The sequence below is a fragment of the Phallusia mammillata genome, chromosome 3, assembly GCF_965637545.1.
Source record: "Phallusia mammillata chromosome 3, kaPhaMamm4.hap1.1, whole genome shotgun sequence".
Lineage (NCBI taxonomy): Eukaryota > Metazoa > Chordata > Ascidiacea > Phlebobranchia > Ascidiidae > Phallusia > Phallusia mammillata.
Genome location: NC_137254.1, coordinates 28,081,382 through 28,099,185, shown reverse-complemented (window position 1 = coordinate 28,099,185; position 17,804 = coordinate 28,081,382). Strand labels below are relative to the sequence as shown.

Genomic DNA, 17,804 nt, shown 5'->3' with positions numbered 1-17,804 from the left:
AAGATACAAAATTGATGTGGTCAATATTATAAAATGTATGTAAATCATTAGATTGTTTAAACATTAATAACATGTATAGGTGCTCGCACAACCGAGAAAACACGTGCCAGGCGAGTGGATCGTACCAAAAAATCAACAAACTTTGCCACCATTACCCATCCTGCACTCTCCAGCCACAGAACAGTGTCTTTGGAGATCCCTGTCCTACAGTGGGAAAATACATCGATTTTGACTACTACTGCGTACCAAGTCGTAAGTTAACTCTTAACTAAAAGTCAGCAAAAAGAAACGAAGACATAAAACCTCGCATTTATCGTCTTTTGACTCTAAAATATTGCCGAAGCAACATGATACTTAACAATTTTTGACTGGATCTTCGAGTCAATAAATTAAAACTTGAAACAGAACAAGAAGCAAATAAATTTTAAGCAAAAGGAAAACAAAATTCTGATTGATTTCTAGCTTACAACCCTAACCAAGTGACAATCTGTGAACACAACTCCCTGAAAGTCGAGTGCCCAGCTGGTAAAAAGATTTACTTGGTTGATGGATTTTACGGAAGAGATGAAGAATACTCGTAAGTTGTTGAAACTATTATGTTTGCCTAAACTCAACATTGTTTAAACTGTTTGGGGCAAACAATCTGCAAAGATACTCCATGGCACACAAATGAAGAGTTCCAAAATAAACTACAACCTATGTTTGTTTCACCGACACTTTTGTCTTTCAGATGCAATAATGGACCAATCAGCAATTCAAACTGCAAAGCAGCAACTTCTTATGGCAAACTGCAAACAAGCTGTGATGGAAAAACCTGGTGCAGTCTAACTGCATCAAATTATGTATATGGCGACCCATGCCATGGAACCGTCAAGTTCCTTAAAATCAAGTTCAACTGCATTTAAAGCAAAACTGTCATAGAAAATTGATACTGACTTGTTTATTGTACAAATATATTCAATGTTATAAATTGGTTTGAAGCGTGCAAAGTCTTCGTCTCTACACCTTTTTTTGAAAAAAGGTCAAGTTTGTATCAACTTATGAGTAACGCCTGTCGTAGTAGGCGCAGCAGTAAGGTTGGGTAGTTGACCCTCCCGCAGCATATTAAACGTATGAACTAACACAATTAAGAAACCAAAGAACGCGCAATTCGTACAAAAATGGTTTAATACAGTGGTTCTTAACCTTTTCGGTGTGGTTTCCCACTAAAGTCAAACACCAACCTCAAATTTCCCATTTGTTATTTTTATAATGATGTTTTGTGCCCTACATTAACAAAAAATAATTAATCTTCAAATGAAAAAATCTCGTGAATCGATTTGGTCTTGACCTTAAAGGTATATTGCAATCTTATTTAGTTTGAATAGTGCTTCTGTGAGAGATTAAACTTTTTGGAATATTGACTAGGCTAGTCTCCTCTGCGTGCAATAGTCATTTATTGCATCACAATCAACCAAGGAAAGGTTTTTATTAGCAGCATAGCAAAGTCATTGATACTTTTAGTCTTTTCTGTGATGTAACAAACGGCCTTTGAATTTGTATGTGTCTTGTAAACCTTGGTGTTATTAATTTTACATGTTGTTGCGCAAATTTATTTAGTAAAGCAACTTTCAACGGTTAATTCAAAGCCGGATTCGACCCTCGAGCCGGAGTTTGGTTACCCGACTTACATAATTTCCCCCGAAAAACATTGAAATTTCCCACCGGTTAAAAACCACTGGTCTAATATAGGCATCAAAGTTCTCTTAATAGAAAGCATGGAAAATATTCACCTAAAACCTCACAACATTATAATACCTTGCCTTTAAAGATTCACGTACTCAACATAAGCATTAAAAATGTAGACAATATGCGAAATTGCAGTGTTGGTATACAGCTTTAAAATTTTGGTGCGGCATGAATGTGAAACATTGTGTGTAGCCTAATACCTACGTTAAAATTTATAAAAAAAACAGAGGCAACTTTTGTCGCTGTTCAGCAAAACTATAATAGGGTTAATCTCATATTAGCTTAATTATTTTAGTTTTAAAGCATTTTAGTTCAGACGAGTTTGTTTTGTTTGGAAGGCAGTAGCGTGGGAAATGATGGAAGTAACGTTTTGCTGCAAACAATTGGAGCAGAGGAGTAACAAAACACGACTTATTCTGCAGCTGCAATCTAGCCACGGCGTTGCTAGGTTTTGCCAACAATCCCATTGAAAACCAAGCATTGGCACATGGATTAAAAGATCAACAAAAATTCAATCACAGCTCCCTTTTAAAACCAACAAAAAACAAATTAAAACACACACGCGAAGGTGTTGCAACTTGGTTAATAATATCTAGTTACATATTAAACTGAATAATAATATCATATTTTTAAGCGGAAAAGTAAAAACAACACACAGAATCAGAGGGAGGTACCGAAAATATTACGCTGACTATTGACCATCAATTATGTACGACGTCATTTATCAGAATGACCTTGTTTTGTCCAGTGTCCACAGGGCGTTTCTCCTCACTTGCAAGTGCGGTGTCAAATTTTCACCGCGATGAAAAGTTGGACAAATATAGTAGACCACTTTATGAAACAAAGTGCTTTCCGAGGGTGGTTCCCGACATTTTATTGACAAATTCCGCGCCTTTTGATATTGTTAATTCTCCCGTACAGGGCCCCATTTATAAAGTCGATAAATGGCAATAATATTAACTTAAACCAACATATTTGTACAAAGATGGGACTTCATATTAGCTCCAGGGACACTGTTGCGAAAACTGAAGACATTTTACAAAGTAGGCCTACGTACAAAACGTAAAGATAGAATTTGTTAAACTTTAGTTTTCTTTGTTATGGATTAGTTCAATGTTATTCTTAGATGGGCCAATAACCTAAATCGATCAATAATGCTGATTTCATACAAAGCTACGATTGCCAAATAATTGCACTTTCAAAATTAAATTTTTGTTCAAATGAGTTCGCGTCCTACTTTGTGCAAAAACTGGGATTGTTATGAACAAAACAAAAAACATATGTTCTACCAGGAAGTTAAGTGATTCAAACTTGCAGAAAGTTGGAATTATTTTAGCTATTTACTCATCACATCAGCAGCTAGCATTTTAGTTGTGCGTACGAAATTTTTGGTTTTCAGAAATAGAAGAAGATTTTCTTGTAGCGTGCCCGCCGGGTTAAAACAGGACTGCGGGGTAAACCGATGACGCCATCAAAACTATGCGATGCGCGCGATGTACTTGCCCTGCAACAAATACACGTCCTCGCCTTTAACACAATATCGAATACTTGCAATAAAAAAAAAACGTTTCGCACTGTACGATCTTGCACCACAAAATTGAAATACACAAGTTTAGAACTCGTTTTTTAACGCATCCATGTAGAATTTTGAAAACCGTTGCACACTTCCAAAACAACAGAAAAATTTCAAAATGGAGAACTGGATCATTACCCAACAGACAAATAAATGGTTTAAACAAATTTGAAACAAGTTTACCGAAACAAGATCGCCAATTTTTAGTTTCAAAGTCAGACAATTCCGTACAGATATTGTTTAAGAATAACCTAAGTAACAAACAGTGCAAATGAGCAGGCACAAAAACGACAAACTCAATGACTACAAATTAGTTTTTAAATTAAAGACACTTCATTTCTTGGTACAAGACGACGAACTGCATTTAACAAGTCACGGTAAAGATGTGCGTGACAACCTATAGCACCGCACTAATTGCTACGAAATCACGTTTTTCGCCGGGCTTTTACGGCAATGAGATCGGATTTTTGTAGATGACATACATCGTGATTATTGGTAAGCCAAGAAAGATTATTTGAGCCAAGTTATGTGGGTTTGTAGAAGCGGAATAGCCTGAAGTACCGGCATCGGAAAAAACCTTTCGTAAAGTTTATGAGATAAAATACTTGTCACAGTGATATCGCAAAACAAGGACATGCCACAGGTGATGCTTCCTTGAACTAAATTCACAATTTTAATTGCGTTGATCAAACATTACACATTACTAATTGTACAATTTGCTATAAACAGAAAACAAGAGCATAGACAGAATCAAATGCATGTTTCACACAAAACCAAAAACATGCACAAAAATCAATTTTTTAAAGCAACTGTGCAAATTCGTAAATTGCAAGTAGTCACAATCCAAAATTTTTCCACATTATGCAATAAAAAGAAACTTTGGTTGTGGCTTTAACGAAAAATTAATAATCATGGCTATAAAATAATGGATAAAAGGAAGTTTTACTTTAATTATTTCGTGTTTTTTATCATTAGCTTTGCTTAAAGTTGAGCAGCAAACTCCGAGAATCCTGTTTGCACGTTGTTTTTGCACCAAACATTTCTACGAATCCAAAAGGGAAGGAAAATGAATCATATGTGGTATTTTTTTGCCGGCGGCGACGACCGCTTGTCAATTATCACTAATCGTGCGCCGGTCGCCAGCTAAATATATCACGAGCTGACCGACATTTTGGTATAAAAAGGCTACAGTTAAACCAGAAAATCAGACCAGTCTGGTAGCGCATAGCAACCAGTACTAGATAAGTAAAGGCTACGGATGCCTAAAACTGTCGTTAAAGGGCTTTGCAAAACCTAATTTTAAAACGGTAAACTGTTGTAAATTCTGTTCGGATAAAATAGTTCAAAAATATTTTATACATTTATGGTGCATTTTGAAGAGTTTTAAACGCGCTAACCTTTTTTGTCCAATCAAATAGGAATAGAAATTTTATCGTTTGAGAAGACGAAATCATGAACTCTTTGCAATTGTTATGTGCTGTCGTGGCAATGTTTGTTGGTAAGTACTTTTTTTGTAAAATCATCAACAAAATTCAGCTGTTTACATCTAACATAACATGTTTTCTCTATTTTAGCTTTAGCTGTGCTGCCAGCTATGGGTTATCGGCATATCGCCTGTGAACATCAAGGAGATAGCACTGTGAGTTGCCCGCATGGAAAATACATCAAAGTCTTAAGTGCTTTCTATGGGAGAAACGACGCCAACACGTAAGTTAGGCTACAATAGATAAAATACCACCTCAATCACAATAGTACTTTGACATACGTTGGGCAGTCATCATAACAAGGGTGTAGGCTATATAGGCTATTTCTTGAAATATGCAAAGCAAGAGAATAACCATGGCCGTTGCTAAAAAAGCGTTTTGACGATACTTATTTGCTAAAATCGTTTGCAAAGGCAAATCTACTTTACAAACAGGCTTTGACTTTTATATTTCAAATAAATTAAAAACCCTGATTTGATTTAAACTAAGTACAAAAAATCCTATCCACAATTAAAACGGTCCATGATTGAAAGAATTTTATTAACCAATATTTGTTTATCGAACCTAGATGTGGACACAACGGAAAAACCAACTGCCTTGCGCGTTCGTCACCAGGAATTATCAAGAGAAACTGTCAGGGCAAGAAATCTTGCGTCCTTAAGCCCCAAAACGGCATTTTCGGCGATCCATGTGGCGGAGTCGTAAAATACATTGAGCTCGTCTACGTTTGCAGTAAGTACAGTTTTTAACATGATTACACGCTTCGATATTGATTACAGCACAAAAAATCTTTGGCATCGTTAAAACAATCCTTGCTTTTACAAACTGGGACATCCAATAGGCTACACTTTCTGATGTATGAATGTAAGCTTAGATTAGACGTTTAACCATATGAATTTGAGGCAAATGGGCCGTCTTAGCCAACCGAGCTCAAAACATTTTCTGGTTGATGCATAAATCACTTGGTTAATCAAAAACGCGTTTTTTCCTTACCGTTGTTATCAGAAGTAAAACTTTAAAAAGAGTCGCATAAACAATAATGTTTTTTCGACAGCCGCTGTACCCTTGCCTTACGAAGTGGTCACCTGTGAAAACAATGATATAAGAATCGACTGCCCTGCTGGAAAATACATCAAGATTGTCAGTGCGTACTACGGTAGAAGAGACGCATACACGTAAGTTTATAGGCTACAAACAATATTTCCAGACCCTGGTTAAAAGACACAAAGTTAAACAGCCGATTTAAGACAAAATTAACACTTTATGTTCAACTGACGCCTTAATAATATAAATCCCTTACTGGATGGAAACACGGTTTTTACACTGGTGTACATGCGTATGACACTGCGACTTATCACAAAATCGACTGGGTTTAATTGCCATTAAAACACATCTCTAACGAAAAAACATCAAGATAGATATACAGAAGATATGAATACACTGTTGCTGCCAGGCATAACGTATTAACAGAATTTTTAGCTCTTCCGGCAGTTTTTTATTGTAATATGCCAACGTTTCGATGTCCCATACGAAACACCTTCATCAGGGTAATGACATACATTGCAAACACAAGTTATTATAAAGCGAAAAGGGCGGCGAAACACACACAAAAAAGGCGATAGAAATAACGCAGTGCGCACCAATGGTCGTGTGATAATACAGAAGATATATATAGCCTACTGTTAGGTCTTGAAAGAGGTTTTAATCCCGCTCTTTCTTTTAGATTCGAAAACACATTTCTAACGAAAAAAGCACTGACGACAGATGCATATACATCTTAAAAACCCGCCCTTTCTTTTAGGTGTGGCTACAACGGCAACACCAACTGTTGGGCCGGTTCCTCTCCCGGAATTATTACACGAAACTGTGACGGACGAAGCTGGTGCACACTCAGCCCGAAAAACTCAGTCTTCGGAGACCCTTGCGGCGGAGTGAGAAAATACATTGAAGTCAAATACGAATGCAGTAAGTCTAGTAAATAAATATAATAACCTACGCACTTCGGTAACATGACTTTATCGGTCCATGCAACTTTTGTGCTAAGTCTATGTTAATCCGAATCTTTGCCTATAATCCGGACAAAAATCGGGGCACAAATGATTGTAATGTGGTAAGGCTACTAATCGACATTTTATTCGGTTAATGCGGATCTTCGCCCAATTATTTTGGTCCAAACGGTTCAGACTACAACCGAGGTTTAGGCTGCTGAACATTAAGAATTACTGAACTGATAGAATATACTCCTGCAATGACAATGCAAAACCAACTGTCTTATTAACATCATACAGTGAATTCCAAAGCACCAGCGAAAATCGGTTAAATCCGAGAAAACCTAACAGCAAAGCGTATTTTTTAATGTAGAATCCCCACCACCCCCATACCAGGTTGTGGCTTGCGAACACCAACCTGACGTCACTGTCAGATGTCCAGCTGGAGAATATATTGACGTGGTAGAAGCTTATTATGGAAGAACTAATGCTTATACGTAAGTGATCGTAAAATACAAAAGTGGTAAGAAATAAAACATACAGAAGACTAGACCGTGCTTCGAAGTAAACTTAATGCCTGCTGAATATCGCCATTTAGCTACCAACATTGCGGGAAACTAAGTATTCAATTTACCCAAAAGTTGACAACCGGCACCTAATACGTACATAATGTTGATCAAATCTATGGCCGAGCATGTTTGGACCATTTTCAAGTAATACATGCATGGCGTAATATTAAGTTAACATTTTCGCTTTAACATAACTTTTCTTAGACGTAAAAACAGATATAGAGATTATCAAGATTTTCTTCGATTTAGACTTAAGTAACCAAAATATTTTCGTAGCTGCGGGAACAACGGCAAAACAAACTGCAAAGCAGCTTCGTCTAGCGGGAAAATTAAAGCTAACTGTCATGGAAAGAACTACTGCGTCCTGAGCCCAAAGAACTCTGTTTTTGGCGACCCATGTGGAGGAGTTAAAAAATACATCGAATTAAAATACAGATGCCGTAAGTTGTAACAATGTATCTACCAGTTCAATTAGTATACAGCAGTAGCATTATTGAAATCAGGATGCCACCCACCTACTTGGGTTGACACCAATGGTCTACCACGTACAAAGCAAATCGAATTTAACAAATATACGTATAACACATAGATAATCTTAAAGGCTACAGCTTTGTGTAATATTTGATCAAATATCCCTGCTTCAAGGCCTACACAACAATACGTTTGTAAAAATCAATGAAATAAAGCAACTAGCCAGTATTACAACTTTAACAAACGTTTTTACAGGGGACACCATCAGCGGACTTTCCCAAATAATCGCATGCGAGCACCAGCCCGACAAGACGCTCAGTTGCGGATCAGGCAAATACATCAACATTATCAGTGCATATTACGGAAGGACAGACTCATACGTGTAAGCATGAGACAAAGCTCTTACAAATTTGCACAACAAATAGTTGCTCTTCAATAACTACTGCTAGTGCAGTGTTTCTTTTGCGAGAAAAAGGACCCAATTGAAAGGCGTAGATTGAAGAAACTAACCAAAGTTAAACACCTAAATAAATAATAGACCTACAGTTTCACGGGACAAAAACGAAACTTACAGTGTAACTATTTTGCTTTATTACTACATTAAAATTCCAAAGCCTAGATCGAGTAAATCACATCAATCCCATATACTCGGGTACAACATTTTAAGAGAAATTTAACACATAGATTCTATGTTTTACTTGACAAAAACAAAACTTTCAAGGCCTAGAGTGCATCACATAAATTCCTTAAACTCGGGTACAACATTTCTAGTGCACGTTTACAACATCTTACGAAGAACTCAACATATAAATTCTATGTTTTACTTATCAGTTGCGGCTATAACTCCAACAACAACTGTTACGCGAGCAACTCCCCAGGAATCATCAAAAACAATTGCCAGGGAAAGACATCCTGCGTGCTGAGTGCGAAAAACTCGATCTTTGGTGACCCATGCGGCGGAGTAGTCAAATACATCGACGTCAAATACGAGTGCAGTAAGTAAAAAGTTAGTTGTGAAACGCATTAACAATCTTGCATAAAAAGAAGACTCGCTTAATTTATGCACACAAACGGGTTTGTGATTAAAAAACGGTAATCTTTTAGCGCCACCCAGGAGCTAAATAATAGGACAAGGGCTATGCGTTACATCGTTTATTAATGCAAAACTGTCGAACCGTTTACCAGCAAGTTTTTGCTTTACAGCTTCCCAAGTTATCAAGAATGTGGTTGCCTGCGAACATTCCCCTGCAAAGGAGGCCTACTGTCCAAAAGGCAAAGTGATCGAAGTTCACAGGGCATATTACGGCAGAACTAACTCGCGTGTGTAAGTAACAACTTTTCGTAAGACAAATATGAAGTTGTAACTGAAATGCTTGTATAGCGTAAAAAGAAACAAAATTAATGTGGCCAATATTATAAACATAAAATGTATGTAAATCATTATAATGTTTAAACATTAACAACATGTATATAGGTGCTCGCACAACCGAGAAAACACTTGCCAGGCGAGTGGATCGTACCAAAAAATCAACAAACTTTGCCACCATTACCCATCCTGCACTCTTCAGCCACAGAACGGTATCTTCGGAGATCCCTGTCCTACAGTCAAAAAATACATCGATTTTGACTACTACTGCGTAGCAAGTCGTAAGTTAACTCTTAACTAATAGTCAGCAAAAAGAAAGCGACCTAAAACAACGCATTTACCATATCTTGACTCTAAAATCTTTGCCGAAACAACATGATACTTAACAATTTTTTACCGGATCTTCTGAGACAATAAATTAAAACTTGAAACAGAACAAGAAGCATAGGCCTACTTTTAAAGTAAATTTTAAGCAAAAGGAGAACACAATTCTGATTGATTTCTAGCTTACAACCCTAACCAAGTGACAATCTGTGAACACAACTCCCTGAAAGTCGAGTGCCCAGCTGGTAAAAAGATATACTTGGTTGATGGATTTTACGGAAGAGATGAAGAATACTCGTAAGTTGTTGAAACTATTATGTTTGCCTAAACTCAACATTGTTTAAACTGTTTGGGGCAAACAATCTGTAAAGATACTCAATGGCACACAAATGAAGGGTTCCATAATAAACTACCACCTATGTTTTTTTCACTGACACTTTTTTCTTTCAGATGCAATAATGGACCAATCAGCAACTCAAACTGCAAAGCAGCAACTTCTTATGGCAAACTGCAAACAAGCTGTGATGGAAAAACCTGGTGCAGTCTAACTGCATCAAATGATGTATATGGCGACCCATGCCATGGGACTGTCAAGTTCCTTAAAATCAAGTTCAACTGCATTTAAAGCAAACTGTTATAGAAAATTGATATTGACTTGTTAATTGTACAAATATATTCAATGCACCTTGCACTATGTGTACTTTGTTGAGATCTTTAGTATGGAAGGAGTTAGGAAAGAATAGTAGTTACCCTTAATAATCTAATATAAGTTAAACCAAACCTTTAAAATTTAAACTATTTAGCCATGTGCCAACATATCACCAGTGCAAAAGATTTTGTTTCTGCAACAAAACCCACTGCCCTTTTTTAATTCAGTGCCATGAAATTTTTGTTGTGTGCATGTCAAGGAAACAAAAAGTATGAAATAAGTTATTTTAGCAACCTGCAAACATAATAAGAGCACAGTATGTAAGATGGTATGCATAACAATTATGGTATTGATCAAATTATTTACCTGAACATTGAAGCTAAGTTCAGTCAATAAAATCCACTGGTGTGGTGACATTTATGAAGGAAATTGTACTGTGTGGCATAGACCAAAGCCAATTTTCCTTTTCCCAAGTACAATGATGAAACTGATGGTTTCCACACAATAAGGTTGAGCATAGTCACAAACTCCCAATGGTTTTGAGGAGCAAAATTTCCATTTATTGTTTGTACTTCCAGGCATTGGGCAAACATTTTTTACAGTGGTCATACAACCAGTATCCTGTTTTAAGGAAAAAATAATTATACTGCAAAAATTCATTAGTTATCGCAGCACTTACATGCTAGAAGAGATGGATCCATTTCTTTAGAAGCAAATTTCACCTAATAGTTTCAACACCACAAAAACTATTAGTGACAAGTTACAACTTACTTGCTAGCGATGAATTTCCATGATTGTCACTGCCCAAAAACCACCCATCAACCAACAGCACATCACAATTCCCTTTTGATGTATTTGCCAGTAATGATTTAATAGAGATTTATCAAGAAGAACTTACCAACAAAATGTTAGCATCGAATAAACCATGCCTGCAAAACGAGTTGACATTGACGATCCTCTGCCTTTGGGCAAAAAACGCGGGAGAAATTTCCCCAGCTTAACAATCCAATGATCAGTAAGCCCTTTTTAAAAAAAAAATCAAATTAACACAACTTTTTAGAATTTTGCAAGTAGAAACTAAATCTAATCTTTAAATCACTATCTTTAATGCAACGAAATGTAGTGTATGATTTTAAAAACTTGCATTGCATTTGAGATGTTTCTATTTACAATCTGTGAATTACAGTTCTCTCATTGGACGAATGGCAGTGAAGTATTGTGTTTTTTTGAGATTTTAGTTTTCGTGTGAATGTTTTCGTTTGCGGTTATGTAAAATGTTAACCGTTCTTCAAAACCTACCAGGACGTGTTACTAGAAGCTTACAACCTTGTGTCCGTTGCCTTTCTTGCCTTACCACACAAAGAAAATCGGAATTACCAAAGTCATTCCAAAAGTTTCGTGTCTTGCCACAACAGAATCAAACCTTACCGTTCAGTTCATTTTCAACACCACTAGCAACAAATTATAATATTGGAGCTCCAAGTAGCACTGGAGGGCTGGTCCCTGTTCACCAGTCACCTTTGTCCCTGCTGAAAAGGTACTTGAAATTGTTTTTTTTTAATCTGTATGTGAAAAAAGTGTTTACCCATGCTAACCCTCAATTACCTTGCTTTTGCTTGTTTATTGCGACAATAGTTAACGTAAAAGCATGTAGCCAACAAGTTATAAGTAAGCTTGAGCATATTTTACGTTTGAGGCAAACCATCATTTCTGTATTAAATATATGTTTATTTTGTTTTGTTAAGCCCAAATGCATTTCCCAAAGTATCACAAATCCCAATCAGGACATTGATGAATTATGAGGAGTATATGGCAAACAGAAAAAGAGCAGCAGATAGCATTATAAATAGGTTCAGAAGACTTGGAAATGGCTTGTGGCTAAGAAGACAGGTGTGCAAAAATTTATATTATAATAAACAGGTTCAAACAAATCAAACTTATTTTACTATTGCAGCAAAGTTCGAACCATAAAATCTGGTTAAAAATTATCAAACACAAAGGGCCAAGCAAGGTTTATCGACAAAAACAGAACATCATTTGCAATGGTCAACAATCAAGAAAGATGGACTCATTGGTGCCTCGCCAATGGAAAAGGCAAAAATGGTACAGAGATTTGTTGTAACGAAATACTTATTACCATGTTTTGTAACAAAATCATCTCCTTTTTCTCACACATTACCAGTGTATGAAAATATTGTTGTACAGTAAGCAGCTACGTTCAAAATGAACAATGTTGAATCTGAATAAACTGTTGCTGCTAGGCATAACATATTAGCAAATTGTTAATATTGAATCTTTTTGCTGTTTCAAATTGAGTTTGATTCCTCTTAAGCATTGGTTCTCAAACTCGGTTTTCGGGGCCGCATACGGCTCCCAACTACTTATTTTGCGGCTCGCACCAGATCTCAGAAAACCACCAAACATTGCTATTTTAACTTTTAAAGTCATCTTCTTTAGTGATTTTCTCAAGGTTTCGTTTTTTGCGGCTCCCTACACACTTAAAAAATGCCATTTGGCCCAGACAATAAAAAAGTTTGAGAACCACTGCTCTTAAGCATGTGACTTAATTGAAAAAGTGCAAATGCAAGATTAAAAAATTGTTTTTTTCTGTGTAAATCGTGTTTAGGTATGTGGACGACCCCTACAAAGGCTATACAGAAGAATCGTTATTCCACTATCATCCAATGGACCTGCCTTGGAATAAATCAAAAACAGACGAATCCGAAATTAACAGAAACTATGGTTGGCGGCGTACACAAAGGGGCAACCGTAATAGAATAGCCCGAAAGTTTGCACACAAAGATCCATCTGGTTCTCATCGTCGAAAGCCATTTTCGATATCGCAACCGAGCGGACTTTATCATTGATGAAAATGAATCACTTGATTTGTGAATATGCGTTTCCGCTATTTTAATACAATGATCTACGAAATTGGATTTTGTTTGCATTAGGTTCGCACAAACGCCTCCCGCTGTGTGATTCCTCAACCATGCGATAATCTTAGTAGTCGCACCAGCGGGATGTCGATTATTATCGAACTCTCAACATAACATAACAGGAAACTTTGATACTAGTTGGTTCTTGGAAGTTAGTTGGCCGCGAAAGCAGTAGCAGTTACAAGTGATAAAAGGTTTATTTAACCACTTTGTAGGGCCAGTTGTATGTGTCTTTTATATCGCCTTGCGATCAAAGCAAGTCAGCAAAAAACAAGCATATTTTATCGTAATTGACAGCCTGGTTTTGGCAAGAAAAGCGGCATGTGATCAAGCTTTATGACAATCATATGACTAGCTTATTTTGGTGCAAGCGGATAAGGCTTAGTGAACTGATAGGACTGTCGAAAACGGCAGTTAAAAATTGTGTTTGTCCTGGGAAAAACCTTTACAATTAGAAACAATATGGTGGTATTTCCAAAGATACAGTACTTTAGTTTTAGATTAGGAAGCGATTGGCATTCTGCTTTAGTTAATAAAAACAGGACGCGACTATTTAAAATACCGCAAATAATCAAACAGAGATAAACACAAGGCAATGTCGCTGTGCCACGGAGTAACCTGCGGTAAAATGACCTCGAGTAAACTCGACGAATCGTTGTTTACGTCACGTGACCATGGCGAAGCACGTCTCTTTTACGGTGATGTGTCAAAACAAGCCTTTTGTCGAGGGCGCAGCGTATGTTTCGCTGCGATAAAAGCACAGCGGAAATTGTGGTAGCTATAGGTATATGTCAGCGTCCATTGTGTGTAAATGCTGTAGGCAATAGCGGTTTTAAATTATATTCGAATTGGCATGTTCAGTGATGGAGAATAATCGGTTACAAATAAGCCATTTTGTATTTTGCATTTAAAAGCTAAAAACATGCAGTAGAACTAGTGTTGGTTTTGTTTAAATGATAGTAATTTACGGTGGAACAATGTGTATATTTTGTCATATACTAAGTTTTATGTGCTGGCTGTTTAATATGATTTGTTTATACCAACAGGTTTTAACTCTTAAAAGGTTTCGTTTCTGGCCAGGTAACAAACTGTGATTGCCGTTATGTCATCTATATTTTCACAACAGATTGATGTTAAAAGTGATGGAGCATCTGAAATTAGTGGTAAATGTTTTTATGTACTTTACTTGGAATATCATTGACCTAAAAAGTAGTAGATCCGTTTTTATCAATGTAACTCAAACCAATTTTTTAGTAATCAGCATGGTAACAAATGAAATCCTTGCACAAATGCAAGTTCACTGTGGGCAATTTAATGGTTCAAATGTTAGACTGTTGAAACAACTTTTAGCAATTGTTTAATGATACATCCTAATAATATTAAAAAGATGTATCATCAATCAGAAACATTGTTTAGCTGTGTGTATTAGTACCAAGTAAAATTATTTGTTTTCAGAATCATGGGTTGATTTGGAACAGTCTTGTGGTGTCAAAATTCAACGCAATCTGCAATCATATCAAAGTGATGATATGGAGCGTTTGCTAAGAGAAGCACAACGTGAGGGATCAACTCCACCCACGTCAAGAGAACCATCAAATCCTGGATCACACATTAACAGGTACAGTATCAGCTATATTTCAGCTTTCCTGTATGCAGTGGTGGGATTCAGCTGGTTCACACCGATTCTATAGAACCGTCTCACTAAATTTTATGAGATCAGCGAACCGGTTAGCATTAATGGTTACTGTTAATGGACTTTTTGTAACAGAACCGGCTGAAAAATATGACTTTTGTGATGAACCGGCTGATAAAAAAATTTGAATCCCACCGCTGCCTGTATGTATGTTTATGTACTTTTTATTATGGTTCTATTTAGCTAGTCACTTGAGTTGATATTTCTGCATTAGAACTTATGTGCAACTATAGACTGATTGCTATTGATTTTGTGTCGTGTTAAATATAATGGTTTTAAAGTTTACTTTGGCGATTTTTTACTGCACTGGATGTATTTTTTGTTTTGTTGTTAAAATTAGCATATTTAAATACTTCTGTTTTTAGTTAATAAAAACTAAATTTGTTGACCTTTATGTATGCTACTATAGATACAGCTTAGTAATCAACAGGAAATCCTCGGCTGCACAAAATTGTGACAACATGGTTTCACATGATTACTTAACTGCAAATGTGTTTTTAGCCAATAAGCTATATGTTTCTTCTTATAGTCTCCACTATTTGTTTTCTACAAGTTTGTTTAATTCCAAATTTGATGTTGGCAATTGACTTCTAACGGAATTGTTTTGTTTTTTTCAGTCCACCAAGACCACAAAGCCTATGTGCCAGCAGCAGAGTTTCTCCCATTGTCAGTGGAAACAATTCACCCTCCAGAAAGACTCCTATCACCCCAGTAAGTAACAAATGTAAACAAACTAATTTTAAAACTTTATAGTTGGACAAAATGTTTTAAAATAATCCCCCCAAAAAATGTTGTTTTTAAAATTGCTGGCCCTATGTGTTTAAAATACAGGCAGATATTTTAAAACAGCCACATATTACTGACATTCAACAAACTAATAATTTGATTGTTTGGAGCTTTGTGATGTACTTCCGGAGCTTCCAGGGCCTGATGCAGATGCTACTTGGATTTGGGACTGGTCAAGCAAACCACTTTTTAAACCCCCAGAGTAAGTGTTTGGTTTAGATCGTAATGCAAATTAAGTCCAATTGTTCAGCTGCAGACAGTGCAAATTTATTTTCTATATACAGTAAACCTTGGTTAAACCGGATTCTGTCAATTCAGATCTTTGATTAATCAGGACAATTTCTTTGGTCCAGACTAATCAAGGTGTACTGTATATTGTGCATGTTACGTCTTGCAAATCGATCCAAGTCAAAGTCCCTGTTATATTGGCCTTTCTAACCCTGTTATAAGTGGACCTATTTTAGTAAATGTTTGCTTAAATTAAAATGTTTTTTATGATTTGGCTTTGTAACATATAACAATATGTCTTTTGTTATGTTTGTGAAAGCGTAAGTGACACATTGTTGAGTCAAGTTGGGTCAATTGTCTATAAGTAAGTCCTTGTTACTTTGACAGCAGGCCAAGTTTCAACCTTTTAGCAAAGGTTTAAATCAAGTCAATGTTAGCTTGAAACAGGTAGGTATGTGGTGATCAAACAGTAAAATGAATAGCCTATATTTGTATACACTTTAAAAATGGTACATTTGGTATTTTACATTCATTAGCTTTTAGCTTTCCAAAAATTTGGCCTAAACAGGTAACAAAAGTCTGGCTAATTGTTTAAAAATTCCCAGTTGAACCAACTCTTCAGTGTACGTAGCATTAGGCAATACACACTGTCTTTGTTGCTTGTTGATATTCATCACATTTAAGGGAATCTCAATTCAAAAGACCTCCACAACCAAAACGAACCCCTCTTAGTTTGCGAAACACAGACGCCATGAAGCACAACTTTTTCTCTTGGGAATTTTTACAAGTCTTCATTCCATCTATCATTGTCACAAACATTGTTGCATTTGGACTCGGGTATGAAGCCAGGTTTTCTTTTTAAAGTGTTATTGAAAAATACATATCTATCTATCTCTATATGTATTACCCTATCCAAAGATGTGGTGATACCTGCCTAAGTTTTGTCAAAACCTTAGGCAGTTAAAGAGTCATCATGCAATAAGTAAGATACAAACAGTGCACACTGTTATGATCTATACAGTCTAATTGGTGCTGGTTGTGACAAAATGTTGGCCATATGGGTTAATACAGCAATGTTCGCACATTCAAGTTTGTAGCGAGTTATTTGCTTAAAAGCCATGCTTCACTAAATTAATCAGGACATTCGATTTCAGACTTTTTGATGATAAATTTCTATCACTTATAGCTTGCACAAAATGAAATATACAACATCATCCTGTCTGTTATCTTATTAATTATTCAGTCATCCCAACAAACCACTACCAGTGTTTGCATGTCCCTCGAGAGTTTCATTGCATGTTGTAAAATGTATTGCAGGGTATACATAGGTAAACGAATGATGACAGAGGCACCAAAAAGCACTTGAGAGGTCCTTCAGTATTTTTGAGGCTTTTATCATGAACTTCAGCACGGATTGTTCTACTTCATGTCCTGCCTTTATGTGTTGTGTTAAAGTTTTCTAGTGATAAATACGTCACAAGCTTTTCCAATTACCAAAAGCGGCTGATACCAGAAAAGGAAAACTTTTAAGTGTATATATGTAAAATGCCTTCAACAGTGTTGTGTTAAATGCCTAACACAATGGTTTGTGCAGTAATGATAAAAAAACGCTTTTTGTTACTTTATGGTAAATACCCTGTTTTGTTGCACTGTACTATGTTAGCTGCTTTTCACCAAAATTAATTGTTATAGATCTAAAGTCAACAAGTATGTTAAATATGTGTTCTGAGAATCATGAAATTCAATGTTTTCTTGGTGCAATTTTATCTTTCCCAATTGTGTTTGGTCAAGAGTTTATTTCACTTTATGTGACCTCATCATTTTGCGCTCGTTTGGTAAATTTTATGTTTATAGTCACAGCGATATTTCAAAGACTTGTAAAGAAATTGTAGATTGTTGTTGTGGTCTTGTTTTAAGCTGTAAGTTTAATACAAGAAGTTATGGTTAAATGGCAAAAAAGGTTAGAAACTACCTACACCATGTAGTAATGTAGATAATTTATTAAACCA

At 36.2% G+C, this 17,804-nt stretch overlaps 4 protein-coding genes and 1 long non-coding RNA gene across 7 annotated transcripts in view; 4 read left to right on the top strand and 1 right to left on the bottom strand.

Moving 5' to 3' along the window:
- LOC145219929 (rhamnose-binding lectin-like) overlaps positions 1-905 on the top strand; it is a 36,421-nt gene extending 35,516 nt beyond the window's left edge. The window contains exons 10-12 of the mRNA XM_080087225.1: positions 80-252; positions 463-577; positions 731-905. Of these exons, the coding sequence (XP_079943351.1) occupies positions 80-252; positions 463-577; positions 731-905 (463 nt within the window). The remainder of the gene's footprint in view (positions 1-79; positions 253-462; positions 578-730) is intronic.
- A 1,390-nt stretch (positions 906-2,295) lies between these two features.
- On the bottom strand, positions 2,296-11,318 carry LOC145217326 (uncharacterized). 3 transcript variants are annotated; one of them, XR_013857361.1, is made up of 3 exons: positions 10,832-11,318; positions 10,519-10,773; positions 2,296-9,412 (listed from the first exon to the last, which is right to left on the bottom strand). It is a non-coding gene; the product is annotated as an uncharacterized LOC145217326 (long non-coding RNA). The 3 variants fall into 3 exon arrangements; XR_013857362.1 differs by having other exon boundaries at positions 10,924-11,318; XR_013857360.1 differs by having other exon boundaries at positions 10,519-11,318.
- Positions 4,742-10,192, top strand: LOC145217318 (uncharacterized). The gene is made up of 13 exons (XM_080084573.1): positions 4,742-4,799; positions 4,876-5,008; positions 5,354-5,517; positions 5,840-5,960; positions 6,587-6,750; positions 7,147-7,270; positions 7,619-7,782; positions 8,069-8,195; positions 8,645-8,808; positions 9,017-9,137; positions 9,288-9,460; positions 9,686-9,800; positions 9,954-10,192. Exons 1-13 carry the CDS (start codon positions 4,754-4,756, stop codon positions 10,126-10,128), a joined length of 1,791 nt encoding a protein of 596 aa, XP_079940699.1. The 5' UTR covers positions 4,742-4,753; the 3' UTR covers positions 10,129-10,192.
- A 34-nt stretch (positions 11,319-11,352) lies between the features above and the next one.
- On the top strand, positions 11,353-13,083 carry LOC145217323 (large ribosomal subunit protein bL35m-like). Its single transcript, XM_080084578.1, has 4 exons — positions 11,353-11,689; positions 11,898-12,042; positions 12,107-12,255; positions 12,779-13,083. The coding sequence occupies exons 1-4, from the start codon at positions 11,427-11,429 to the stop codon at positions 13,017-13,019; spliced, it is 798 nt and encodes a 265-aa protein (XP_079940704.1). The 5' UTR covers positions 11,353-11,426; the 3' UTR covers positions 13,020-13,083.
- A 1,024-nt stretch (positions 13,084-14,107) lies between these two features.
- On the top strand, positions 14,108-17,686 carry LOC145217324 (BCL2/adenovirus E1B 19 kDa protein-interacting protein 3-like). Its single transcript, XM_080084579.1, has 6 exons — positions 14,108-14,251; positions 14,544-14,706; positions 15,399-15,492; positions 15,678-15,769; positions 16,480-16,632; positions 17,113-17,686. The coding sequence occupies exons 1-6, from the start codon at positions 14,191-14,193 to the stop codon at positions 17,159-17,161; spliced, it is 612 nt and encodes a 203-aa protein (XP_079940705.1). The 5' UTR covers positions 14,108-14,190; the 3' UTR covers positions 17,162-17,686.
- Positions 17,687-17,804: the final 118 nt, after the last annotated feature.

Bases quoted from the DNA above. Each gene is read 5' to 3' on its own strand.
- LOC145217318 (XM_080084573.1), top strand. From the start codon at position 4,754: ATGAACTCTTTGCAATTGTTATGTGCTGTCGTGGCAATGTTTGTTG. The intron at 7,783-8,068 runs GTAAGTTGTAAC...ACGTTTTTACAG, and splicing joins CGAATTAAAATACAGATGCC to GGGACACCATCAGCGGACTT. The intron at 9,138-9,287 runs GTAAGTAACAAC...ACATGTATATAG, and splicing joins GGCAGAACTAACTCGCGTGT to GTGCTCGCACAACCGAGAAA.
- LOC145217323 (XM_080084578.1), top strand. From the start codon at position 11,427: ATGTTAACCGTTCTTCAAAACCTACCAGGACGTGTTACTAGAAGCTTA. The intron at 11,690-11,897 runs GTACTTGAAATT...TGTTTTGTTAAG, and splicing joins CCTTTGTCCCTGCTGAAAAG to CCCAAATGCATTTCCCAAAG. The intron at 12,256-12,778 runs GTACAGAGATTT...AATCGTGTTTAG, and splicing joins CAATGGAAAAGGCAAAAATG to GTATGTGGACGACCCCTACA.
- LOC145217324 (XM_080084579.1), top strand. From the start codon at position 14,191: ATGTCATCTATATTTTCACAACAGATTGATGTTAAAAGTGATGGAGCA. The intron at 14,252-14,543 runs GTAAATGTTTTT...ATTTGTTTTCAG, and splicing joins TGGAGCATCTGAAATTAGTG to AATCATGGGTTGATTTGGAA. The intron at 15,493-15,677 runs GTAAGTAACAAA...GATTGTTTGGAG, and splicing joins GAAAGACTCCTATCACCCCA to CTTTGTGATGTACTTCCGGA.